Below are 27,612 nucleotides of genomic sequence, written 5' to 3' on the forward strand. Positions count from 1 at the left end.
CCGGGTCCCGGCGATCCCGTCGTCCTTCGCGCACCACTGTAGCCCCCCCCCCCCCCCCCCCCCAAAATCCGGGTCCTCTCCCAGCGTCCCCCGCGGCGGGTTTGCTGGGGGCTACTCGGCGGTGCCGCCATGACTATTCTCCCCAAAAAGAAGCCGCCGCCTCCCGACGGCGACCCCGCCAACGAGCCGCCGCCGCCCGGACCGCTGCCCCCGGCGCCTCGCCGCGGCGGGGGTGTAGGCGTGGGCGGCGGCGGCACGGGTGTGGGCGGCGGCGACCGCGACCGTGACTCGGGCGTCGTGGGGGCCCGTCCTCGGGCTTCGCCACCGCCTCAAGGCCCTCTCCCAGGGCCACCGGGTGCGCTTCACCGCTGGGCGCTGGCCGTGCCGCCCGGCGCCGTGGCGGGTCCTCGGCCACAGCAGGCCTCTCCACCTCCTTGCGGGGGCCCCGGAGGTCCCGGCGGCGGTCCTGGTGATGCGTTGGGTACAGCAGCGACGGGCGTGGGCGCGGCGGGTGTGGTGGTGGGCGTGGGCGGTGCCGTGGGTGTGGGCGGCTGCTGCTCAGGGCCGGGTCACAGCAAGCGGCGGCGTCAGGCCCCCGGGGTTGGTGCGGTTGGCGGGGGCAGTCCTGAGCGTGAGGAGGTCGGCGCAGGTTACAACAGTGAGGATGAATATGAAGCGGCTGCAGCGCGCATAGAGGCCATGGACCCCGCCACCGTCGAGCAGGTATGGGCATTGGGATGGGGGAGGTGAGTGAGTGTGGTGGATGGGATCCCTAGACTGGCTAGGGACCCAAGGAAGGCTGTTTGAGCCTGCTCCAAGGGGCCTATGTCTTTTCTCTTGAGTCTGGCACTCTTTTCCCTGGTGATGGGGTTGCGATACACTCTCCCACCCCGCCACCCCCCCAACCCCAGGGATTTGGGATTAGAGGCCCCAGATAAGATGGAGGATTTAAAGATGGAGTCTGTGGTCTCTTCTAGGACCCGTAGTTGATTGTGGGCCCTGGGGCCTCATCGTGTAGGGCCAGTAGGTAGGCACTCCCCAGGAGAGACAGGCAGAATGGAATGCTTCCTGAGAGGGGAGTCTCCTGACTCTCCAAAGGATCTTGGTTTGTGTTTGGTGACTTGAGATTTCTTTTCCCCTGGAATGAGATTCTTAAGATTCCTCCTCCTGGGAATACAAATAAGGTGGTGACCTCAGAGATACGAGTGTCCGCAGGATACCTAAATCCTTTTCAGGGGTCTGAGACACTATATAGGACAACCCTTTCTCCTCCTCAGGGGGATACAGCACAGGACCATGCAGCAGTGGAGTCTGAGACTCTCTTTTCTAGAAGTCAAGGACCTGACACACACACACACACACACACACACACACACACACACACACACACACACACACACACACACACACACACACACACACACACACACACACACACACACACACACACACACACACACACACACACACACACACACACACACTCTCTCTCTCTCTCTCTCTCTCTCTCTCTCTCTCTCTCTCTCTCTCTCTCTCTCTCTCTCTCTCTCTCTCTCTCTCTCTCTCTCCCTCCCTCCCTCCCTCCCTCCCCCCCCCTCTCCCCCCCCTCCCTCTCTCCCTCTCCCTCTCTCTCTCTCTCTCTCTCTCTCTCCCCCTCCCCCCCCCCCTCCCTCCTATGATCTCTTTCCACTTGGGTACTAGGATCAAAACCAACACCCTGGGATCAGAAACTCTACTAGGGTACATGAGATTTATCCCTTTCTAAGTGACAGGGGTCTGTGCTTTCTCTAAGGGATCTGAGCCCTCCTTGGAGACAAGAGTCTGAATCTTTCTCTAGGAGCTTAAGCTTTTTTTAAGGGCTGGACACCCCTCCCCCAGGCCTGAACCTTTCTTCAAGAAAATGAGACTCACTGCTTTGTATACTGGAGCCTAGGATTCCCCCTGCTTATAGACTGGGGCTTTTAGGTCTGAAGCCCTCTTCAGGAAATTGATGTCCCCCCCACAGAGGTCTCTAGGGGACTTTTCTACTCAGGGACTGGTCTGAGTATTCTCTTTGGGCATCTGAGACCCACTGTGCCAAGGATTCTTGAGCTTTCCCTCAAGGATAAGAGATGCATACATACCTCACTGACCAGTATGTCTCTAGATATGAGGTCCACGCTTCCCCCTCAAGGAACTTAAGGCACTCCTTCGGAACAGGAGGTCTCCCCAGACCAGAATTGAGCCCTGAGACCTTTCCCTTGGGGCATGGGTAGAGTCCCTCTGGAATAGGGTTCTGCATCTCCCATCATGAGTTTGACTTTGCCTCGGGTTCATGAGACACCTCCCCCACCTTAGGACCTGATAACTGAACCTACCCTGAAAGAACTGTCACCTCACTTAAAACAGCATATGTGTACCCTAGTCTTAAGAGGCCTTTTGGGGTCATAAAATTTCCTGCCTAAGCCCACCTTCCACTTTGAACTGAATTCTGGCTCTCATTCCCCTTGGGGACATGGGTAAGATGGGATTCTGAGGTAAGGAGTCTGAATCTCCTCCCAGGGGCCTGAGCTTCCCCTCTGGGACAAAAGATTCTTTCCATTAGGGAGGGGCTTGAGCTCACCTCGGGTTATGAGGCTCTCCCTCCCTCCCCAACCCCCCAACCAGACAATCCTTTCTCATCTGGGAGAAGGATATGATGTCACCGCAGTGTAGCCTAAGGCCACCCCTCATTGAACAGAGGACCTGGATGCTTTTCACAATCATAAGAATTCCCTGTCTGAGCTAGCTCAGGCTAGGAAGTCCCCCTTACTTTCTATGAGAAGGTTGTCAGGTACTACTGGGGACATGAGGACTGAGAAAGAACTATCCTCAAGAACTAGGAGGATTCAGCTGTGCCTCTAATTTTCTGGATCAGAGAAGTATTCTGAGTTTCCTGAATAGCTTTCAACAAGCTTTTTTCTTCCAGAGTGAGGGAAGGGGTTTGGGACATCCCCACTTCAGGGGATTCTCCACCCACACTCCCCCCCTTGGCTCAGGTAAATCTTTCTATGCTTCACAGGGCCAAGGCCTTGTCTTGAGCCCCCATCCTTGTTCCCTTTTCATCCATTACTACTTCTGGCAGGATGAATCATCTGCCAGGGTCCGGACCAGGAGTTGTTTCTTCTCTCTCTGGTCGTGATAAAGTGTGCCTTGCCTTTTCCTTATTTTCCACAGAAATAAGGAATTTCAGGGACAGAGAAAGTCATGTGCCACCATGGTGACTAGAAAGACACCACCTTACATCCCCTTTGCCATCTCTTAGGCTAGGAGTTCTTCCCTTCTATTGTCCCCATAAGAACATGGAAGTAAAGCCGTGTGGTTGCATGATACCTTCCCTTCCCAGTGACAGAGGAGAGGTTTCATGTTCTCTTCACTTCTTGGGACAAAAGGGCAAAGAAGATGCTTCTTGCCTTACCTAATTCAACTAGGGGATGAAAATAGAGATTCTTCCTGCTGCCCTAGGCTTGGTCCTGAACCATCACTGGGGCCATTTGTGACCTAGAGAGCCATTTAAACCCTTGGGAAAGGGGAGAGTTGTTGAGAAGGAGTCCACATGGTGACTCTGGTCCCTGTGACTACCAAGATTTCCTGTCTGACCTGGTGCTGTTACTGTATCTACTGCCTGTAGGAGCCCTTTTGACACCCCAGAGGTCCCAGTGCTAGGTGGTGTCAGGGATTTCCTTTCCTAGGTATGGCTGCCTTGCCAGAGTCTCCCCTGTGAAAAGAATGACTTGAGAGGGTCCTGAGCTTGAGGACCCCACAGAGCATTTTGAGAAGGGGGCCTGTGTGCTGAGATGGTGGAAGAAGGTGGACCTGGCACTGTAGCCAAGCCGCCAGGTTTCCCATTTTGGCTCTGCTAGGGCTTTTCTGGATGAACCAGAATTGTTCTGCCTATGCTCCCTGGGCCACAGTTTTCTCATTGGTCAGGTAAAAGCTGGTGGGGCATTGTTTAACTTTGGGATTTCAGGGAGCTCACACCAAAGCCCTTTGGGCCTGGAGGTGACAGGGTATGGTAGGTGTCTTTCAAGGAAGAACTGGATTCCTCCCCTGCTCCTCTGTTCCCTCTCAGCCATCCAAGCTTTGTGGTCAGGACAAACAGTCTGGTAAGTGTGAGGCTCAGGGTTGGCCTCACAGTGACTTTTGTGGCCAGCTAGCTTGGGGTTTGTTAAGAGGCCTGTTGGATGGTGTGGAGGTAGGATTGTGTGTAGAAAAAGTTTAGGCTTTGGACCTGACGGGTCTGACTTCAAATCCCAGGACTCCTGCTTAGCTGCCAAAAGTACATCCATGCCCAGGGTTATTGACTGGTTATCTGACCTGGCCCACCTTGGACCTTGGCTGATTTTTCTTCTGCAGTTTCCCCAGGATCATCTGGGTTCTTCCTAGGAGCCTTTGCAACAACTTCATTTGGCACCTATGAACCTGCTGATTCCTCTGATCAGGAGGCAGAGTGGTATAGCAGCAAGTGGTTGGACTTGGCCTGGGGGTCTGGGTTTGAGTCCTGTATCTTCTGCAGTTACTTTTTCTGGGTCTCAGTTTCTCCATCCTTAAAAATGGGTAGTGATGAGGAAAGAGGTTGTACTCGTTGTAATCTCTTTAATTCCCTGCTCCCTACTTCCCTCATCCATTGTGAAAGTTTTGAGTGGGGCTCCTTGGCTTTTGGGGGTATGCTATGAAGTTTTAAGCAGTTACCAGCTTCCCTCTGCCCAGCCAGTGCTGTAGGCCTGTGTGTGTGTGTGTGTGTGTGTGTGTAACAGCTTTATTGAGACATCATTCACACATCACACAATTCACCAGTTTAAAGTGTACAATTCAGTGACTTTTAGTGTATTCACAGAGTTTTGCATCTGTCATCACAATCAGTCCCTTTTAGAACATTTTCTTCATCTCAGGAAGAAACCCTGCATCATCATCATCCCCTATCCCTTCATCCCTTCTCAGCCTCTGGCAACCACTCATTTACTTCTGTCTTGATTGATTGTTTTTTTCTGTACATTGCATATAAATGGAATCATACACATGCAGTCCTTTGTGACTTCATTTCTTTCACTTACCATAATGTTTTCAAGGTTCATCCATGTAGCATGCATCAGGACTTCATTTATTTTTGTCAGAGAATAATAGCATCTTCATTTTTTAAAAAAATATTTTTTTTTTTGACTGCACCCGGTCTTACTTGTGTTATGTGGGATCTGGTTCCCTTGCCAGGGATTGAACGTGGGCCCCCTATATTGGGAGGCAGTCTTAGCCACTGGACCACCAGGAAAGTCCCCTGCATCTTTGTTTTTTAATTATTCCCTCCCTCCTTCAGTGGCCTAGTAGTAGGTTTGGGGCCTTGCTCTTTTCTGATTGCTCTACCCTGGAGAGCTTCTGTTAGTCCTTAAAGAGCAGTGTGTCATCTGTATTTCTCACTGGATGGGTTGCATATGTTTAGCCGGTGGAGCAGAGCCAGTGTTCTGGGTGTTTTGGGGAAGAGAGGGGTGGTCTTGGCACCAGACTTGCTGGGACAGAGCTGTGTAGTCCAGAATACTAAAAACCTCTTGGCTGTGGGCTCTTCCTACACATCGGTCTGTCCATGAGCTACCACTGCTGCTGCCATCTCCCCCTGCCGCCTCCTTGTTTCATTGGCAACTCATTCATCAATAGACAGGGTCAGCAGCTTCCCAGGCTGGGAGGGGGGTTTCCAGGCCCTTTCAGCTTTAATTCTAACCCTTTCCCTGGGCGTGGGATTCAGCTGAGGTGGATCCTGTGGGGTGGGAGCCATGCCATGTTGCCTCACAGTTCACACTAGGGAGTGCTACAAGGGTGTTACATTTGTGTCCTGTGGCTGCTGTGACAAATCACCACAAACTTGGCAGTTTAAAATAGCAGAAATATATTCTTTCTTTGTTCTGGAGGCCAGAATTTCAAAATCGGTTCCACTGGGTCAAAATCAAGGCATTGGCAGGGCCAAACTTCTTCCAGAGTCTCTAGGGGAGAATGCAGTCCTCTTCCAGATTCTGGTGGCTGCTACCATTCCTTAGTTTTTGACTGCATCACTCTGACCTCTGCCTGGCTTTTCTGTGTATGGGTGGTCTCTCCTGTCTGTCAGATCCTCCTTTGCTGTCCTAAGGACACTTGAAATTGCATTGCATTTAGGTCCTACCCTACTCCAAGATAATCTCCCATCGCAAGATCCTTAACCACATTTGCAAAGACCCTTTTTCCTTGTAATATTTACAGGTTCCAGGGATTAGGGCCTGATATTTTTGGGTGGTCATTATTCAGGGATGTTCTTGTTTCCCTTCAGGGAGAGGAAGGGAACTCATTAAGTGCTCTCATACTGAACAGTCTTGTAATATTTGAGTCTGCCCAGTATCCCTGTTATTGGGAGGGTTATTAGCCCATTTTACAGATTGGAAAACTATGGCTCAGAGCAGTTAATCACTGACTAATAATTGTTGGATTGGAACCTAAGTCAGTTGGGTCTCCCCGGCTGCTTCAACTTCTCTTGAACCTTTGAAGTAGCAGGTTGCAGTTTTGTACCTCAGATGCCATTGTGTCAGAGAGCTTTACCCAGCCCCGTTTTGGAGGCTCAGAGATGTGGAGGGAGTCGCCCTCAGGTTCAGCAGTGGGCTTGCAAGATTCAGGGTCTGGACTTTTTAATTTCAATTTATTATTATTTTGGCCATGCCATGCCTCATGAAGGAGCTTAGTTCCCTGACAAGAGATTGAACCCATGCTCCCTGTGGAGTTTTAACCACTGGACCACCAGTGAAATCCCAGGGTCTGGACTTGACTTTCTTAGGCCAGGGCATTGATGTGGCTTATGGCTGGGCCTGCTCCCACCTCTTACTCCCACCAACCCTTCCTTCCTGGGCCGTTTTCCTAAACAGCATCCAAGTTGGCACCTTCTTTGGAGGCTCCTATCTAGCTGGAGAAAGGAAAAGACTGTTCTGAGCTCTTGGGACTCTAAGCTCTCTTGGAAGCCCAGGACCATGACCTCCCTGTTTTCTCCCCACAGTGGGAGAGAAGGGGTTTCAGCCAGAGCCTGCTCCAAAGGCTGCTGGTGCCAAAGGCAGTGGATGACTAGTTGTCTGGCCTCCGTATCCAGGCCCAGATGCCAGTCTGGCTGCCCCAGGACCAAAGCCTTGCTTGTGCAAGGGGAACACGCAGGCCTTCTCCACTTTTAAGGACAAATCAAGATTTTCACAAATGGGTTGCCAGGTGTGTTTCCATGCTGTGATTCATGAAGCTTCCTTCTCTTGTTGCCTCTGCACTAGGCTTTGCTGATGCCCGAATCCCAGTTCCTTTCTGCCTTTATAAAATGAAGATAATGCTTCCTGCCACCTGAGCTGTGGTAAGGACAGTTAAATGAGATTACCTTTTGCATCTGGCGCCTGGCATGGTAGGCATTTGGCTAATAGAAATTCGTCTTTTTTTCCTGGCTCTGCCCTGCTTGCTTGCCTAGTCCTCTCCAGGACTTTAGCTCTACTGGACTCATTGTTGGGTCTCTGGCATCCCTGGAATGACAGAAGTGATTACTAAGCATTTCTGGAGGTCTTGGTATTTTACTTCTTTACTCAGGTGGCACCTCCTCTCAGATGCCAGCTTTAATGACTGACGCAGGTCCCTTGCTCTGTTTCACAGCGACCCTGTGTTCACCTCTTTTAAAGCCCTGCTCACACCTGTGTGTGGACATTGCCTATTTCCCCACCCCCTAGCAGTTTATGAATTTATCACAGTTGAGACCAAATCTGATTCATTTTTCTGTCCTCATTGCCAGCCTAGGGTCTGACTTAGTAGCTGCCTGGTAAACCTTTGTTGGATGAGTAGGTAGGAGCACCTCTCATGCTCTTTGACCCCCTTTTCCCCTGTCGATCTCCACCCCCCATACCTGAAATCAAGAGGTTGTTACGTGTGCTGCTGCTTTAGAACGTCTCCTGTCCAGTCTGGGATTGTAGTCATAGTTGCAGCTTCTCTGCAGGTGCCATGGTACTGGAAGATGGCTGACCTGCAGGGCAGGGATAGGGGAACTGGCTGGAGCAGGCTAGTCCAGTGTGACAGCCTCTGGGGAAGGAGGGACACCTGGATTGCTGGCATGTTACACATAAACAAGAGTTTGTGCTGCCTGTGGAAGCCCATTAAGAGCTTCCAGGTGCCTTTGTCATCTCTGGAAAGCCAGCCACACCTTCTTGGGGTGTGGGCCCTGATGGTGGCGCTGTAGGGTATTCTCTTGTCCCCTGTGCTTCATTTCCTGTCTAGCCACTCACCTAGGACTTTCTGAGGGCCTCTCAGTTGTACGTCACCTGTGTGTGTGCTGGTCTTGTCCCTTCTCTTTCTGGTGACCACCTCACCAGTGCATGGTATGTTGTTTAGAAAGCTTTTTCAGTTCCTGAAACTTCTCTAAGCCTCTTGACAGCTCTGTCAGGCAGCTCAGATATCCCCCATTTGATAGGAAACTGAGGTTTGGAGAGTTCAGGTAGATTACCTAAACTCACGCAGCAAATGAGTGACAGAGCTGAGCTTGGACCCAGAGGTTTTATCCTCTAGACTTTATTCTTCCTACTTTGCCAGGAATTGCTCTCATCTGAGATAGTTAAAAATGGCCTGCGGAGAGGTGATCCCCTCTGTCTGATAAGTAGCCCAAATCCTGTAAATCCCTGGGCTGGGTGGTGTGCCCAAGGAGCAGCCTTGAGATTTCTGGCCCCTGGGCCTGATGCGGGCTCAGGCTGACTTCTTCTGGTGACCAGCAGATGGCGTGAGGAGGCTAAGAAAGGTCTGCTGCTTCTGGTTTGTTTAGTGTTGAGATGGAAAATGTTTTAAGTGACACGTGGACATTTTTTTAATAGACTTTATTTTTTTTGAGCAATTATAGGTTCATAGCAAAACTGAGCAGAAGGTACAGGGAGTTCCCATATACCTCCTGACCCCACACATGCAGAACTTCCTCCAGTATCAGTGTCCCCCACTAAGTGGTACATTTGTTACAGTCATTGGACCTACATGGACACGTCATAATCACCCGAAGTCCATAGTTTGCCTTAGAGTTTGCTCTTAGTGTTGTACATTTTCTATGGGTTTGGATAATTGTATAATGACATGTAACCACCATTACAGTATGTAGCATAGTTTCACTGCCCTAAACATTCTATATGTTCCACCTATGCATTAAAACGTTTGCAAATACACATTTGTACAGGTTCACTTAACCCATACCTTTAGGGCCAGCTGTACTTTGGAATTTAGAAATATTTCAGAATTTTAAGAAAGTCACTTGGATATAAACTGTGTATTATGTAACACTTTCCATGAGGTCTATAGCAGCACCTCAAAGTCAAACACTTGGATGTTTCTGCAAGGAAATGTTTGAATATTCGCTTTTAAGTGGAATAGATGGGTTCTTGTCAGCTCAGGTCAGATTGTGATGCTAAGTGAGTTAGATAAAGACTTGGTTTTTAAAGCTTTTCGAATTTTGGATAACATATTGTATACCTCTTATAAATGAGATGGTAAAGTAGAATCACCTGTAATACCAACACTTAGGGATAATATTTTGTTGCGTTAAGTGTTCCCAACTTTGTGTGCATGTGTGTTTGTATACATATATATATATGTTAAATGTCACAAGTGAGATTGTACTTTGCATGTATTTTGCTTTATACAGTATATCTTGGAATTCTCTGGCTGTATGTGGGGCTCTGGATCTAGGCTCTTGCCAGTCTACTCCCTCCTCAATATCTCCCCTACCCTAAGTGACTAGAGGGTCCCCAGGTGAATCTCCTCTAGGTCAAGTCAGGTTCTCCCCCTAGGCACTTGCTGGTTCTGGGCCTCTGGCTGCCTAGGGGATAGGCCCAACATGGGATTCCCAAGATGGTTAGCAGCGGTTAGAATATAGATGAGGCTTCTGCTCTCAGGGCACCTGAGGCCCCTCTGGGAGCAAGCCTTCTGCTTACACAGAGACTGATTCGCTAGAAGGGTCTCCTGCTCCACATGCATGGAGTGGTCTAGCAGGGCGGAGAACTGGACTTTGTCTGTTGTCCTCTCAGCCAATCATCTGGGTCCCTTAAGAGCTCAAGGACAGGGCCTTGGGGGTGAGGGTATGGGTCTTTCCTGTTGATGATCCCTACCTCTTCCCTCCAGCAGGAGCACTGGTTTGAAAAGGCCTTGCGAGACAAGAAGGGCTTCATCATCAAGCAGATGAAGGAGGATGGTGCCTGTCTCTTCCGGGCTGTAGGTGAGTCTTTGCCTTAGCCTTCAAGGGCCTAGGGCTGCCCCTGAACTATGCTGCAGTTGTCAGGAGTGACTTGTGTGACAGGGTTGGGCACAGAGTTAGCTGGTCTTTTAGGGACTCCTGGCCTCAGCCTAAGTTAGTAGTTGGTCTCTAGCCTTTGGTCATGAGGCAGTGTGGTGGTGTGAAAGTAATAGTAACGGTAGTAATAGAGATGGAGAAAATAACATTACTTAGGGACAGATTGGAGAAGGAAATGGCAACCCACTCCAGTATTCTTGCCTGGAGAATCCCAGGGACAGAGGAGCCTGGTGGGCTGCTGTCTATGGGGTCGCACAGAGTCGGACATGACTGAAGCGACTTAACAGCAGCAGCAGGGACAAACTGCTCTGTCAGGTGCTGGAGGAAAACTTTTAATTCTCCTCCAAGCTAGATAAGTGAAGGACCATTGCTTCCAGTTGTCAGATGAGAAAAGCAGCTCAGAAATAGAGTGACTTACCTAGGGTCAGAGAATACGTAGTGCAGTCAGGAGGCAGAGCCTGGGTTAGGTTAGTGTGAGGCCTGTGCTCTTAACTGCATCACACAGCTGTCACCTTGGGGTCACAGAACTTTTTTTTAAACTTACACAAAAGTAGAATAGTGAACCCTTTATGTACCCATCACTCATCTTCAAAATAATTGTTAACATATTGCCAACTTTGTTTCATCACTACCCCACCCACTCTTTCACTCCCCTGAAACAAGAATATTTTTAAAACAGAATCCCAACATGGATCATCTCATTTGTAAATATTTCTGTATGTTTCTCTGACAAATAAGGACTCTTTTTTAACATAACAAAAATACCATTACATACATAACAAAATTAATAATTCTTTAATACCATCTGCTGTCCAATCTGAGCTAGATCTTTGAAGCTCCTCTGGCTCCGGTGATTCAACAAGCAATTGTGAAGTTCTATGCTAGTGTCCAAGGGAAGCTGGGAGTGTGATTCACTCCCTTTGGAGCTCTGATGTCTCCCAAGGAAACATCCCCTCTGATAAGAGCCTTGACCTGAGAGTCAGAAGCCCTTTATTCCAGTTCTCCCCCTGACTCATAACTTCCGTTTTCCCATATTTGAAATGGTGTTGATTCTGCAGTTCTTAGTGGTGCCTCAGAATCACAAATGTTTGAGTGGGTGATAGAAAGTTAGGTGGGGTGAGTTGTTGTCTCCCTATTCTACCAAGCAGAAATGGTTCAGGCAGTGGACTTTGATGGGCTGGGAAAATGCCAACTCCCTTATCCCTGTGGCTCAAGTCCATGTTCTCCCAGGGATGTTTCCTAGAGAAAGAGATAGGTTTGGGGGCATCTTGGACCAAAGGAATGCAAAGAAAGAATAGATGGGGACCCGTTAGGTGTTAGGCCTGTGCCGAGACCTTCGTCTGAATGTGGGGTAAGCAAGGCTGCTGGTGGAGTGAGGGTCAGAGAATGCAGCTGGGCATCTGTGTCTTGGGTGTTATTTGAGGTGGGCCTTGGGCCTAGTTAAGACCAGGCTTGGCAGTAACCCATGTAAGAAACAAAATTTAAGTGTGTGTTCATCTGGCTGTTCTTCCCAAACACCTTCTGACCCTTCCCCCTCATTGAGACCTTCCAGTAAGGGGCCTAAGCTTACAGGAAGAGCTGACCATGACAGGTTGAAGGCCTTTCCCTATCAGCACTATGGCTACACATTTCCTCTGACTGGGCTGCACTTGGCTTTTCTTTGTAAAACCTCAGAAGCCCCATGGCCTCTCCCTGAGAAGTACATGACCCCTGGGTCTCTAGGCCTCATGTGGAGGTTTCCCTGGGGCAGACTGCACAGGACATGTAACCCCAAAGGGGACTTTATCCTCACGCTTTGTGCTACCCCTCTGCTTCCAGCCTCTCTGGGACAGGGACAGGTGGTAGTTGTTCTAGGCTCTGGTGAGAAGGGTGACAATTTCTAACTTCCTGTCACACATTGAATAGTAGAAGGACCACATAACTGAGGGTTGGAGTTGAAACGAGGAGAGACAAAGAGACCACTCTTGTTCCTTGACCCTGACTGATTGCTCGGCATTCCACGTGGTACTTCAGGTTCACCTGCAAAATTGGGGTCCTTATCCCATGAGACCAGGTGAGAAGAGCCTCCCATTGAGGCCAGGAAGGGGAAGTGACATGCCCAGGGTAAGTAGTGGCAGAACTGGCATGAGAACCCAGATGTGTCCAAAGGACACATTCTTTCTATGACCCTAGGAAAGCCCTACCTTCTTAGGAGTCAACTGGCTGGGTGACTGTGGCTGTATTCCGTGATCTCTAGGGCCTTGCTTCTTACAGCAAGGAGCCTGTGGCCCTCTACTCTTAGAAGTCCTGAGGCAGGTGGGTTTTGCCCTCTGTTTTGCCTCTGAGATCTGGGTGTCCCCAGTGTGAACCAGTATCTCATGCCTGTGGACAGTTCTTTCGCCTACCACCTATTGGAGACTCGTGGGCATCAGCATAGGCTGGGGTGGAGTGAAAGTGGGAGCTTGGGTCCCAGAGGGATCCTGTGGTCCACCCTGCCCCTGCTGTGCTCAGATAACCTTCTCCTGGAAACGTGAGTCTGCATCTCTCTTCACTCCCTCTCTGCGTACAGCTTTGACTCAGCAAAAACCTCTGGCCCTGGCCTTGGCCTCTGTGGGCAGAGTGGTGGCCTTGTGTGTGGGTGTCTGCATGAGTTGTGGGGATGCAGCTGGGGCTGTGCATATTTCGGTGATGGGGCCCAGAAACATTAACAAGGTCCACTGCTCAAGGCCTTTTGGTCTTGGAACATGGACTATCAGCATTGGAGGAATGGATCTTAGATCAATTTGTCGTTTTATAAATGGGAAACAGGCCTCAAGAGAAGGTCAGGGCCTTATTATCTAGGTCACACAGCCAGTATCAGACATTTGTGTTTGAGGCTGAAGCAGGCCAAAAGGAGAAGAAGCCATTGACCACCATGTACACCGGCTTCTGTTGATCTCTCTGCCCTGCCTCCTTCAGTTTTTCCATCTTTGCGGTGGGAATTCTTGAGTAGAGGAGCAGGCATCTGAGAGACCAGGCTATTGAGAGGGCTGAGTTTTGCTGGCTCCCCAACTGAGGGTGGCAAGGGCATCTACTTTTTGAATGTGACAGTTCTCTGTAGTTGTGATTGTTGTGTGGGTATTTGGCTTTAAGGAACATCTTTTACTGACTGTGTGCATGCACATGTGCATTTCTGTGCTGGTGTCTCTGTACACTCAGAGAAAGGACATACATAGGGTGTGGGGAGGGAATGTTCATGCTGACCTCTGTGGCCTTAGTGAGGGGTACAGGTCCTAATATATCTATAATCTCTGACCACTTGCAGGCCTTTCCTAGGTTCCAGCTGATTCCTGCTTGTGTTGGTGGGGAAACTGAGGCAAACAAGCCTGACCTAGGGAGTCAGGTGGCTAAGTTGACAGCCAGATTGGTGGTGGTAATGTCTCCTGCGGCATCAGTGCTCAAAGTTACCAGTTATTCCTTGAAAGCCTGGCCTCTCCTTCAACCTCCCCAATGTGTGGCCTTGGGCCAGCTGTGCCACATTTCTGTACCTTAGTATCCCTCCTGTGTAAAGTAGGGTTTTTTAGGGTAAGAATGGAATGACCTGGGATGTGAAAAGGCCTTAGCGGAACCAATTGTAGTAATGTACTGAAGATTTCTGAGCCCTCTTTGAGCTGGGGACAGAGGTGAGGGAGTGGGGGACCCCCTTCCAACTGGACTCTGGGAGGGGAGAGCAGGTGCAGATTGCCCACAAGTGCAGTGTCAGCAAGAGGAGGAGTTTCAGTTTCTATCAAAACAAGTGCTCTGAATTCCCCTACCTCTGCAGGACCACTGGGCTCTTTTCCTCCACCTTGAGCCCCATAGGGAAGTCCAGCTCAGTCCCTAGTTCCATGTGCCAATCTCTAGGGAGGGAGGAGGGCTTTCTGGAGGACAGAGGTGGGGCTGGCAAATTCAGACAAGCATCTCCACAGTGAGAATTTCCTGTGTTCTTAGTCCTGCACTGGGTGTTTTTGTGTCATCGAGAAGGTCCTTCTACTCTCTTTCATTGGCAAGGTATTGTTGCTCTCTTTCTTTGGTTCAGAGATGCACATTTTCTTCCACATTGATGATCCCTAAACTAGGGTATGTCTTACAACCAGTGAGATGGGTTTCCCTCTCCCAAAAGCTGTGATTATACATGTTCTGTACCACCTATTGGTGCATCTTAGAATTGAAGAGAGAAGGTGGTATTTTATAGGTAAATTGAGAAGGTCATCCCTTGCCCACACGTAAGGACCCTATTTTGTGAGGCCTGTGTTACTGATTTGATGTTAATTTGGTTGCTAAAGATTTGAACTACAGGCACAAGGTAGGCTAGTGGACCTTTGGATTCAGCAAAGGTAGAGAACCAGTTACGCCTGCATGAGGAGAGAGAACCTACACTTTGAGTTTGGGACTTTCCTCTGGCTGATGAAGTGCAACAGAAATGAGGAAGGACTTAAGTGGTTCTGGTGAAATTCTAGCTGACTTGTGGGTGACTGGCTATCTGAAGAAGTCATCGTTCTCCTTACGACAAACGGAACCCCATCTCTTGAATATCTAGTATGCCTTAGGTATTTGGCAGACCATCCCCTCTAGTATTGACAGTGTTCCATGAGAGGAAAAGGAGTTATTTTCCCCACTTTATAGATGAGGACATTGCAGCCCAGAGAGGTTAAGGCCTTGTCCAGTGCCACACAGGAGGCAGAGAGCCTTTTTGTCAAGCAGGGAGTCAATAGCAGGGAAATGGGAACTTCTTGGGAAGGTTCTCTCCCAACTCCCTTTCTGGTCCCATAGTCTCCCCTTTCCCCTGACTTCTTACATCTTACATCTGGATAGATCCACCTCCCAGGACTGGAAATGCCTGTTGATGCTTGCCTGAGAACATCTCAGCCACCTTCCTGAGCCTGGCAGACCAACCCCTATTTAACCCCTTCACTCCCATCTCAGTTCCTGTTTACTGCAGCTGCCAACAGCACTGCCTCTCTTCAGTACCCCAGGTTTATTCTACGGAAATAGCTCCTCAAGCAGCTCCGGCAGCCACAGTGGGTTTGTGGTCCTGGCTTCTAAGAAAGGCAGTGGCAGGGGGCCCCCAGCCTGTGCACAGGGCATGTGACTTGCTGGAAGTGCTGCAGAGGGGGAGGGGGATGAGGGAGAGTGTGGCCGCAGAACCCACATCCTTGTTTACATCGGTAAAGGGGCTACCCCTTCCCACCTCACAACCCCCACTCCCCATCACCCTCTGGTCTCTGCACTTCCAGGAGGACATGAGACAGGCATGGGCCCTGTTTTCTATTTCAGAGCTGCCTTTTTCTCTTTATCTCACAGAACCCTTCATGGAGGGGGGAGGGGGGAGGGCAGCAAAGGCGCTCTTTTGGCGACTCTTTGCAGAGGTAGACTGTGTCATGGAAGAACTCTGCAGTGTTTGCTGCGGGACCTGCCCCTGCCCGTGTCACAGGGAGATCCCATCAGAGCAACGGTGTTCTGAGGAGACAAAGTGACAGTCCCTCTTCGTCTTAGCCAGTGGACATCAAGCATGCCTCATCTTCAAGCCCATTTTAATTTCTCACGGAGAAGGCTCCCTGACTCCCCTATCCTCCTGAATCCGCTCAGCAAACTTGCATTTCTTGTACCGCACCAGGCTCTGAGCCTGGGGGTGGACTTGTATATGAACTTCCCTTTGCCCTCAGTGGGAGCCCAATGTGATCAGGCGAAGTCTGTATGCATCTTTGATAAATCTGGTGATGGGGTGCCTTAGAGGAGTGGGAAACTGTTTTAAGAGTGCATGGGTGTTTGACAAGTAGGCAGCCAAACAGGATGGAAAGAACATCCTGAAAGGAGAAAACAGCATGTGTGAACATCCTCAGCTGAGGCAGAGGGAGCCTAGTTCTTATTGTGACCAAAGCCCTGTGATGCCTGGACCTAAATTAAGTTAGGTGCATATGTGTCTTATCTCTCTTATAGACCACATACTTTTTGTGGATAGGGTCAGAATTTTACTCACTCCTGTCACCTTCATAGTACCCCACATTCAGGCCCCACTACAGGACAGGGTCTCTGAGTGACTGCTCTGTCCCAAGACTAGGGCTAGTCCCTTCACACCTGTTATCTCATTAATTCCACAACAGGATTGCCAGGAAGTTACCCAGCTTGATCCCATTTTACACTTGAGGCATATGAAGCTCAGAACATTTGGGTCATTTTGTTTACTAGTACCAAGACAACACACTGGTCATAGCAAACACCCTATTCCAACAACAAAAGAGAAGACTCTGCACATGGACATCACCAGATGGTCAACACCAAAATCAGATTGATTATATTCTTTGCAGCCAAAGATGGAGAAGCTCTATACAGTTAGCAAAAACAAGACCCGGAGCTGTCTGTGGCTCAGATCATGAATACCTTATTGCCAAATTCAGACTTAAATTGAAGAAAGTAGGGAAAACCACTAGACCATTCAGGTATGACCTAAATCAAATCCCTTAAGATTATACAGTGGAAGTGAGAAATAGATGTAAGGGACTAGATCTGATAGATGGAGTGCCTAATGTACTATGGACGGAGGTTCGTGACATTGTACAGGAGACAGGGATCAAGACCATCCCCATGGAAAAGAAATGCAAAAAAGCAAAATGGCTGTCTGAGGAGGCCTTATAAATAGCTGTGAAAAGAAGAGAGGCCAAAAGCAAAGGAGAAAAGGAAAGATATAAACATGTGAATGCAGAGTTCCAAAGAATAGCAAGGAGAGATAAGAAAGCCTTCCTCAGTGATCAATGCAAAGAAATAGAGGAAAACAATAGAATGGGAAAGACTAGAGATCTCTTCAAGAAAATTAGAGATACCAAGGGAACATTTCATGCGAAGATGGGCTCAATAAAGGACAGAAATGGTATGTATTAAGAAGAGGTGGCAAGAATACACAGAAGAACTGTACAAAAATGATCTTCATGACCAAGATAATCATGATGGTATGATCACTGACCTAGAGCCAGACATCCTGGAATGTGAAGTCAAGTGGGCCTTAGAAAGCATTACTACGAACAAAGCTAGTGGAGGTGATGGAATTCCAGTTTAGCTATTTCAAATCCTGAAAGATGATGCTGTGAAAGTGCTGCACTCAATATGCCAGCAAATTTGGAAAACTCAGCAGTGGCCACAGGACTGGAAAAGGTCAGTTTTCATTCCAATCCCAAAGAAAGGCAATGCCAAAGAATACTCAAACTACCGCACAATTGCACTCATCTCACATGCTAGTAAAGTAATGCTCAAAATTCTCCAAGCCAGGCTTCAGCAACACGTGAACTGTGAACTTCCCGATGTTCAAGCTGGTTTTAGAAAAGGCAGAGGAACCAGAGATCAAATTGCCAACATCCTCTGGATCATGAAAAAAGCAAGAGAGTTCCAGAAAAACATCTATTTCTGCTTTATTGACTATGCCAAAGCCTTTGACTGTGTGGATCACAATAAACTGGAAAATTCTGAAAGAGATGGGAATACCAGACCACCTGACCTGACTCTTGAGAAACCTGTGTATGCAGGTCAGGAAGCAACAGTTCGAACTGGACATGGAACAACAGACTGGTTCCAAATAGGAAAAGGAGTACATCAAGGCTGTATGTTGTCAATCTGCTTATTTAACTTATATGCAGAGTACATCATGAGAAACACTGGGCTGGAAGAAGCACAAGCTGGAATCAAGATCGCCAGGAGAAATATCAATAACCTCAGATATGCAGATGACACCACCCTTATAGCAGAAAGTGAAGAGGAACTCAAAAGCCTCTTGATGAAAGTGAAAGAGGAGAGTGAAAAAGTTGGCTTAAAGCTCAATATTCAGAAAACGAAGATCATGGCATCTGGTCCCATCACTTCATGGGAAATAGATGGGGAAACAGTGGAAACAGTGTCAAACTTTGTTTTTTGGGGCTCCAAAATCACTGCAGATGGTGACTTCAGCCATGAAATTAAAAGACGCTTACTCCTTGGAAGGAAAGTTATGACCAACCTAGATAGCATATTCAAAAGCAGAGACATTACTTTGCCAACAAAGGTCCGTCTAGTCAAGGCTATGGTTTTTCCAGTGGTCATGTATGGATGTGAGAGTTGGACTGTGAAGAAAGCTGAGTGCCGAAGAAATTTGGACTGTGAAGAAAGCTGAGTACCGAAGAAATTGATGTTTTTGGACTGTGGTGTTGGAGAAGACTCTTGAGAGTCCCTTGGACTGCAAGGAGATCCAACCAGTCCATTCTAAAGGAGTTCAGTCCTGGGTGTTCTTTGGAAGGACTGATGCTAAAGCTGAAACTCCAGTACTTTGGCCACCTCATGAGAAGAGTTGACTCATCGGAAAAGACTCTGATGCTGGGAGGGATTGGGGCCAGGAGGAGAAGGGGACGACAGAGGATGAGATACCTGGATGGCATCACCCACTCGATGGACATAAGTTTGAGTGAACTCTGGGAGTTGGTGATGGACAGGGAGGCCTGGCATGCTGTGATTCATGGGGTCGCAAAGAGTTGGACACAACTGAGCGACTGAACTGAACTAAACAGAACTGGGCTTAGAGCCCAGTTATTTTCCCTTCCCTTTCCCTCTTTTTTCACCTCATAAAGGCCATAATGACTCCTGAGAGTCAGGAAACTGAATTCTGTAGTTGAATCTGTCATGGACTGACTTCTGGGTGACCTTGGTCAAATCACAAACTTCCCGAGCCTCAGTGTCCTCATGTGAAGAGCGAAGAGTGGTGTATGTGGAATCGATGGTGCTTAAGGCCGCTTATCTACACAAGATGCCTGTGGTTCTGTCCCTCTCACCTGTACTCTTGTTCTTAAAGACGGTCCTTGCCTGCCTCTTTTTTCATGACCATATTCCAGCATACAAAGCCAAGAACTCTCCGTTCCTTAGGGTAGGGGTAGGTAAGGGAGTTTCCCTGGCCCCCAGCCCTTCACCCGCAAGGATGTTCTGATTCAGAACTCTTCTTTGGTGGCAGCTCTGACTCCAGCCTCTCCTTCTGTCCCCACAGCTGACCAGGTATATGGAGACCAGGACATGCATGAGGTTGTTCGAAAGCACTGCATGGACTATCTGGTGAGACCTTGCAGAGACCTTGGGGCGAGGGCAGAATGGAGGATCTCTTCTCCACATAGACATTGATCCTCTGATCTTTTCTGCAGATGAAGAATGCTGACTACTTCTCCAACTATGTCACAGAGGACTTTACCACCTACATCAACCGGAAGCGGAAAAACAACTGCCATGGCAACCACATTGAGATGCAGGCCATGGCAGAGATGTACAACCGGCCCGTGGAGGTGTACCAGTACAGCACAGGTACTTCTGTGGTGGGTAGGTGAGCAGTTGATCACTTGTGGTCTGAGCCTGTTCCACCCAGCCCACTGTGAATCCTGTCTCCTCTTTCTCTGCAGAACCCATTAATACATTCCATGGGATCCATCAAAATGAGGATGAACCCATTCGTGTCAGCTACCATAGGAATATCCACTACAACTCAGTAGTGAATCCTAACAAGGCCACCATTGGCGTGGGACTGGGCCTGCCATCATTCAAACCGGGGGTAAGCATGTCCCTGTGCCTAGAATGGATACTGGAGATAGACCAGAAGACCAGAAATCTCATGCTGGGGCCTCAATTTTGCCCCTTGCCCACAAAAGTGTCCTGTTAACCTCTCTGAGTCGCCTCTAAGGTCTCACTTCTGAAATTAGGAAGTTATCCAAGGTGATCCCTCAGGGCTCACTTTGTGGTCTCAGTTTGCCTGTCTGAGCTGGTTCACCTATCTTTTGTGCCTGTTGAGAGTTGGCATTTTGAGATATGGAGTCAAACTTGGGAACCGTGAACCATGGCTCAGTCTATGTATCTTGGTACCCGCATGGATCCTCCTCCAAACCCCAGCACAGACAGACAGCTGTGGTCACAGAGACTTGGAATGTAGGCCTGGCCCCACCACTTGCTGGCCTTGGTATCTAAGTCAGGTTGTACAAGTGATTTGACTGGCAGCTTGGGTGATACAGAAAGTGCCTAACACTGGGCCTGGTACCTATTAGGTGCTCAGGAAAGGGCAGTAGATTTTCTCAGCACACACTGACAGATTTTCATTCTCTGTCTCAAACACTTGTCTGTTAGGGATTTTGCTATCTTCTGTTGAGGTTTCACTTCCTACAAAAGTACTCCTGCCTCATTTTAGGAAACACACCCTAACACCAACACACCCTCCAACATAGAGGTTTTTTGATGTGGACCATTTTTAAAATCTTTATTGAATTTGTTAGAATATTTCTTCTGTTTTATGTTTCAGTTTTTTTGGCTGATAGGCATGTGAGATCTTAGCTCCCCAACCAGGGATCAAACTTATACCCCCTGCATTAGAAGGTGAAGTCTTAACCCCTGGACCACCGAAAGTCCCCATAGAGGTTTTTTGGTTTCATTTTTTTAAATAAACCTTCAATCTAAGAACAGTTTTAGATTTATGTAATTATTGTGATTAGAGAAATCCTATATACTCCACTGTGATTAACATATTATCATAATATGTTTGTCACAATTAATGAACCAATATTGATATATTAACTAAAGACCATACTTTGTTCAAATTACCTCAGTTTTTGGGCTTCCCAGGTGGCTCAGTGGTAAAGAATCCACCTGCCAATGCAGGATACACAGGTTTGATCCCTGGGTGCAGAAGATGCCCTGGAGAAGTAAATGGCAACCCATTCCAGTATTCTTGCCTGGGAAATTCCATGCACAGAAGAGCCTGGAGGGCTTACAGTCCATGGGGTCGCAAAAGAGTCGGACACAAATGTGACCAAACAACAACAGTAGATGATACCTTCAGAAAGGGATAAAACAAAAACAGATTACCTCAGTTTTTCCCCAGTGATCTTATCTGTTCCAGGATCCCATCCAGGATACTGTATTACATTTAGTTGTCATGTCTCCTTTGGCTCCTCCTGGCTGTGACAGTTTCTCCGAATTTCTTTGTTTTCAATCTGTTTACAGACTCTATGACCTTTTCTAGAATGTCATATAATTGGAATCATACAGTATATAGTTTTTTCAATGGCTTCTTTTAGGTAACACTGTGCATTTAAGAGTCACTCCTGACTTTTAGTGGTTTGACCACTTGTGTCTTTTCTTTTTCCTTTTGTTAAACTTGAGTGCCCTAAGTTTTTTTTTAATAGATTTAATTATTTAGAATAGTTTTAGATTTACAGAAAAATTAAGATAGTGCAGAGTTCCCACATACCTTCCTCCCTTTTGCACAATTCCCACATACCTTCCTCCCTTTTGCATAGTTTCCCTATTATTCACACGTCAGATGACTGTAATATATTTGTTATATGAACCAGTATTGATACATTGTTATTAACTAAAAGTCGTCATACCTTTTTATTCTCCTTTGTCTTTGATGGCTTCTCACATTTTCATGTTTTTGGTGACCTTGGCAGTTTTGAAGAGTACTAGTCATGTATATTTGGAGAAGGCAATGGCACCCCACTCCAGTACTCTTGCCTGGAGAATCCCATGGACGGAGGAGCCTGGTAGGCTGCAGTCCATGGGGTTGCTAAGAGTTGGACACAACTGAGCGACTTCCCTTTCACTTTTCATTTTCATGCATTGGAGAAGGAAATGGCAACCCACTCCAGTGTTCTTGCCTGGAGAATCCCAAGGACGGGGGAGCCTGGTGGGCTGCCGTCTATGGGGTCGCACAGAGTCAGACTCGACTGAAGTGACTTAGCAGCAGTCATGTATATTGTAGGATGTTTCTCTTGGAATTTGTCTAATGTATTTCTCATTAGACTTGAGGTTATGGGTTTTAGAGACGGGGGTCACAGTGGTAATGTGGCATTCTTATCACATCATATCAACAGTATGTAACGTGAACATGATTTGTAACTGTTGATGTTGACCTTGATCATCTGGCAGAAGTAGTTTTATCAAGTTTTCTCCACTGTAAAATTACTCTTTGCCTACCCCGACTCCCTTTTCCATGTTAGACTGTGTGGAAGGAAATCATTTATACTCCAAACTTAAGTAGGGTTAGGGGGACTTCCCTAGTGGTCCAGTGGCTAAGACTCCACCTTCCCAGTGCAGGGGGCCCATGTTTGATCCCTGGTCAGGGAACTAGATCCCACATGGTGCAACTAAAAAAAAAACCCAGTGCAGCCAAATAAATAGATAAATATTAAAAAAAGAAGTAGGGATTAGGGAATTTCCTGGTGGACTAGTCATTAGGACTCCACACTTTCACTGCCAAAGGCCTGGGTGCAGTGCAGTGCAGTGAAAAAATACAAATAAAAGGTGAAGGTTATACTCCATCTCTTTGAGGGCAGAGTATCTACATAAATTATTTGAAATCCTTCTGCAAGGGAGATTTATCTCATTCTCCATTATTTAGTTAGTCATTTATATCATTGTGGATGATGGATATTTATTTAATACTTTGGGTTATAATCCAGTACTATTTTTATTTTGATGCCCAAGTTTTTCCAGTTTTGGCTATTGGGAGTTCTTTTAGTTGGTTCCTGCATCTCTTTGAAATATCCCCATCATTGTGGTAGTGTTTGTGTGTTTGTGAGGAGGTGTTTTTTGGCTTGTTTGTTTTCATTTTTATTTTATTTTTCATTTTCATTTTTATTTTGAATATTTAACTTTCTGGCACTACAAGGTGCTAGAGGCTCATCTTGTATATTCCTTATCCCATTTCTAGAACCAGCCATTTCTCCAAGGAGCCTTAGTTCCTTTTATTGGAGAATGTTATATTAGAAACCAAGATCTGGGTGCTGAGTATGCTCTTTGCTATTGGGGTATCCTTGATTTAGGCCCTTTCAGCTGATAGAGCAAGAAAATATATGTATAAACTAACCTGTGTGTATGCACATGTCTAGAAATATTTCTGTAACCTTCTGTATCTGAATGACACCATGGTTCTTACTGATACCTTTAACTGAGGGGCACCATGTTTTAATTTGCAATTCCTAATGACAAATGATGTTGAGTGTCTTTTCATGTGCCTATTTACTCTCTATCTTCTTTGATGAAGTTGTGTGTCTAGACTTTTTTGCCCATTTTTAATTGGCTTATTCTAACAGCATTTTGCATTCTTTTTGGACTGTTATCCCTGGGTAAAAAATTATACTTTACACCATTAGTGTACACACACGTTGGTGTATGGTGTGTATATGTGCATTAAAATAAGTTTTCACTGAACGAAATTTACTTTTATTCCGTGGGATAGGCACTGATACTTTTCATTATTCCTTTTTAAAAAATCTGTTATGTCTCACAGCCTGACACTCTCATACGGTGTTCCACAACTCATAGTACCCCACACCATGCTGACACTGTCCTCTTGTCTACTTAAATGCCCCAATACTCAAATCTACCCTGTGCACACAGGACTCAACTTCTTAGGTGATCTTTTCTCCTTGTCCCATCTGGGCATAGGTGAAGAAGGCCTCAACAACTGAGTCATCAATCGGTGAGGTGTCTTTAAATTCTAACCCTGGCTGGAGGGCACCTGACTGCCCCAGACTTAGTACATCAGTTGAGGTATCTTGGGGGTGGCAGCAGGACTTCTGAATATAGGAATTCGAAATGACAAGTCCCCCAACCCAAGCCTGCCTTCCCCTAGTCCCTGATGAATAGGCAGCCTGTCTAGGGGGTGCTTAGTAAGAGTATCCGCCTTCCTGCCTCTCTTCTGAGCCTGTGAGCCCACCTCCCTAAGCCACTTCTGGCTCTTGGCCAGAGTTCAGAGTGTCACCTCACATCCCTGTTCCTCTCCCACTCCTTGTAGTTTGCAGAGCAGTCCCTGATGAAGAATGCCATAAAAACATCAGAGGAATCATGGATTGAACAGCAGATGCTGGAAGACAAGAAGCGGGCCACAGATTGGGAGGCCACAAATGAGGCCATTGAGGAGCAGGTGGCCCGGGAATCCTACTTGCAGTGGCTGCGGGATCAAGAAAAACAGGCTCGCCAAGTCCGTGGCCCCAGCCAGGTGGGTCCTGGGGTCTGTCACTAGCCCGGCGAAGAACATGTTACTTCCCATGTTCTGTCCCCAAACAGGCAGAAACAGACTAAGCGATTCTGACATGTGGGAGAGAAGGAAGATCCTAGCCTTTTCTGTACCTCATCTTGGCCTTAGTCTTGGCATTGTGCCTTAGAACTCTCAACACCTGTGCAGAACAAGCTCTTTTTTTTTTTTAAGGAGTGAGGGAGGGCAGCCACTGGTGGTGAAATGCCAGATTCACGAATAGTTTCAGAGGGACAAGCTTTTGCTGAATGTTCTTGTGTGCCAGACTCTGCTGAGGATGTAAAATCAGGTCCTGCACATTCCACCCTCAGTGATCCTGTCTTTTGATGGGGAGACACATGCATCAGTGGAGCCCTTGACTCTGACTGGAAGACCAGTAGAGGTGGGGGGTCTGGTCAGTCTTCACATAAAAAGGTTGAATTTTTAGGGCAGGGAGTGAGGCAGGGCAGCCAGGTATTTGAGGAGTCACAAGGAGTTTATAGAGTGATTAATAGATGTTGGCAAGAGCTGACTCATTCGTTGAACAAGTATTTATTTCAGGTCTATGCCAGGCACTGTTCTTAGTGTATAGGAGTACATTGGTGAGCTGGGCAGTCCCAGGTCTGTCTTTGTGGTGCTTCCATTTATGCAGAGTGGAATGAAATAAACATAATGAATAAATCAGTTGAGAGGTGGTATGGATGAAAGATGTAGAGCAGGGTAAAGGGGATGAGTAGGACTGAGTAGGGCTGGGAGTTCACAGTATTAAATAGCATGGTCAGAGTTGGCCTCAGACCGGGTGAGATTTGAGCGAAAACTTGCAAAGGTGAGGGAATTACGTGCCTATACCAGGGAAGACAGAGGACCAGCTAGAGCAAAGACCCTGAGGTATGTGCACAGCTGGTGTGATTTGGAAGCAGCCTGGAGGTCAGTGTGGCAGAACAGAATGTAGTAGTAGATGGAGTCGGAAAGGTGGGTGTGCCGTATTGGAAGGGGCTTGTGACCTTCCAGTGTGGCCTGTGGTGAGGACTTTGGCTTTTCTTCTGAGTGAAGCGAAAATGATGAGAGGGTTATGAGCAGGAAAAGAGTGGGAATTTAGAATTTAACAGGATCCTTCTGACTGCTGAGTGTAAAATGGAGTTGAAGGGGCAAAGGTGGAAGCAGGAGACCACCAAGGAAAAGATGACTATAGTAGCTCTGATGATTGATGGTAGTACTGGCTAGGGAGGCAGTCAGAAGGGGATAGAGTCTGGATCTATTTTGAAGGTGGAGTAACAGGTTTCCTGTCAGACTGGCTGTAAAGGTCTGAGAGGGGCTTAAAAGTGCTTACCTTGATCCTGTGGTCCATGATGTGACCATTATTGGTAGCCTATGTAGAAGGTATTTCATAGCCAGGATTCTGGGAGGGAGTGAGCCCTTTGGGAATGGGGCAGAGGACAGTTGCAACTGCTATTGGTCTTTACCACCACCTTCCTCACCACAGCCCCGGAAAGCCAGTGCCACATGCAGCTCTGCCACAGCAGCAGCCTCCAGTGGTCTTGAGGAGTGGACCAGCCGGTCCCCAAGGCAGCGGAGTTCAGCGTCGTCACCTGAGCACCCTGAGCTGCATGCTGAGCTGGGCATCAAGCCCCCTTCCCCAGGCACTGTCTTAGCTCTTGCCAAACCTCCTTCACCCTGTGCACCAGGTCAGTGACTTGCTGATAGGGAGCATGCACGGGTCAGGAAGTTCTGCCTAGGCCCTGAGCCCTGCCTTTGACTGTCTGTCTGCCCCAGGTACAAGCAGCCAGTTCTCGACAGGGGCCGACCGGGCTACTTCCCCCCTCGTGTCCCTCTACCCTGCTCTGGAGTGCCGGGCCCTCATTCAGCAGATGTCCCCCTCTGCCTTTGGTAAGCCTCTTCTATCTAGGGTCTAGGGGCCAGCTGGGAGTTGGGGAGAGATGGAAGAAGCAGCTGGTCCTGAAAAGGGGGCTTCTAGAGCCTCTGGACATCTCCTCAGGAAAAGAGAGTTTTTCAGGCCCAAGAGTCTGTCCCAGAGGGGATGAGTGGGGTTTTGTAGGCTCAGAGGAGCCTTCTCCTTAGAGAAAAAAGTGGTAGGGGTCTGAACGGGATCTCTCCAGAGCCAAGAATCAGCAGAGGGCAAGGAGAAAGCAGGCTTAAAGTGCTGTGTCATTCTTTTCCCCTTCCTCTTGCCCAGCAGGTCTGAATGACTGGGATGATGATGAGATCCTAGCCTCGGTGCTGGCAGTGTCCCAACAGGAATACCTAGACAGTATGAAGAAAAACAAAGTGCACAGAGACCCACCCCCAGACAAGAGTTGATGGAGACCCAGAGACTGGAGACATTTCCCAATCCCCACCACTCCTGCCCTCTGGTGCCACCCCACCTTCTTTGGCTTTCTTCCCTCTTGCCTTCTTCCTTCTTTCCGCTTCTTTCGCTCCTCCCCACTTCCCTCTGGCTGGCCCACCCCTGCGCACCCTCTCATCGCTGCCACCACCACCATCATCATCTGTCTCTTCGCCAGCTGATGTGCCCTGTTTCCCCTGCACAGCACCATCCCTGCATTCCACAGGGGACTTGGGCAAGGGTGCTGAAGGTAGGCGAGGGGCACACAGAGACAAACCAACTGGCAGCCAGGCAGCCCCGGAGGAGAGACAGCAAAGTCTCCCTGCCCCCTATTCCTTCCAAGATCAGAAACTTGTCACCCTACCTTCACAAATGATACCAGGGAGGTGGGAGGAAGAAGTGGGAAAAAATCCCCTTTCCAGTACCCTTAAAAGGTCTGAGCCTTCAATATTGAGGTTTTTCTTTATTAAAATATACTTTTATCTTATAAAATCAATCAGTGATGTAGACAACAGATTGGCTCTATGAAGGTGACATCTCTCTGGTTTGGAGGCAGGTAGGCCACGGGGCACAAAGATGTGGTTGAGGAACCTGGCCTCCAGCTCTGTGGAGATGGGCAGGATCTAGAGTATAAGCCAGGGTGGGGTGGGAGGGCAGGAAGGGGCAGGTGTCAAGTGGGCTTTGGACAATGAGACTCTGACCTCGCTGCATTCCTTATGCTTCCACCACCACCACCAGTCTTTTTGGAATCTCAGGGTGGGGGGTACTTTTGAGAATCATGGCTGTCGCCCAGGATTTGAGTGTGGGGGGTGGGAGCAACCTCGGCAGATGGGGCACCCATGCCTTGCAGGTGTCAACAAGATCCACCATCTGTAATGTCCTTGGCACAATAAAACCAAATGTCAGTTTCCCCTGAGCGCCTCTGTTCTGTGTGGGGCAGGGGGTGGGTGAGCCTTT

General features: G+C 48.1%; 1 protein-coding gene across 6 annotated transcripts; it reads left to right on the top strand.

Moving 5' to 3' along the window:
- The first annotated feature begins 92 nt into the window (after positions 1–92).
- Positions 93–27,565, top strand: OTUD5 (OTU deubiquitinase 5). 6 transcript variants are annotated; one of them, XM_086387803.1, is made up of 10 exons: positions 93–481; positions 650–723; positions 10,141–10,234; positions 19,305–19,369; positions 19,456–19,612; positions 19,708–19,856; positions 24,093–24,296; positions 25,795–25,996; positions 26,085–26,198; positions 26,506–27,565. In XM_086387803.1, the coding sequence occupies exons 1-10, from the start codon at positions 130–132 to the stop codon at positions 26,628–26,630; spliced, it is 1,536 nt and encodes a 511-aa protein (XP_086243929.1). In that variant the 5' UTR covers positions 93–129; the 3' UTR covers positions 26,631–27,565. The 6 variants fall into 6 exon arrangements, with proteins under 6 accessions (XP_086243929.1, XP_086243930.1, XP_086243931.1 ...); XM_086387804.1 differs by having other exon boundaries at positions 26,509–27,565; XM_086387805.1 differs by having other exon boundaries at positions 10,144–10,234.
- The last annotated feature ends 47 nt before the right edge of the window (positions 27,566–27,612 follow it).

This window comes from Bos grunniens, chromosome X (assembly GCF_055505025.1).
Source record: "Bos grunniens cultivar Pamir isolate PY7600 chromosome X, Bosgru_T2T1.0, whole genome shotgun sequence".
NCBI lineage: Eukaryota > Metazoa > Chordata > Mammalia > Artiodactyla > Bovidae > Bos > Bos grunniens.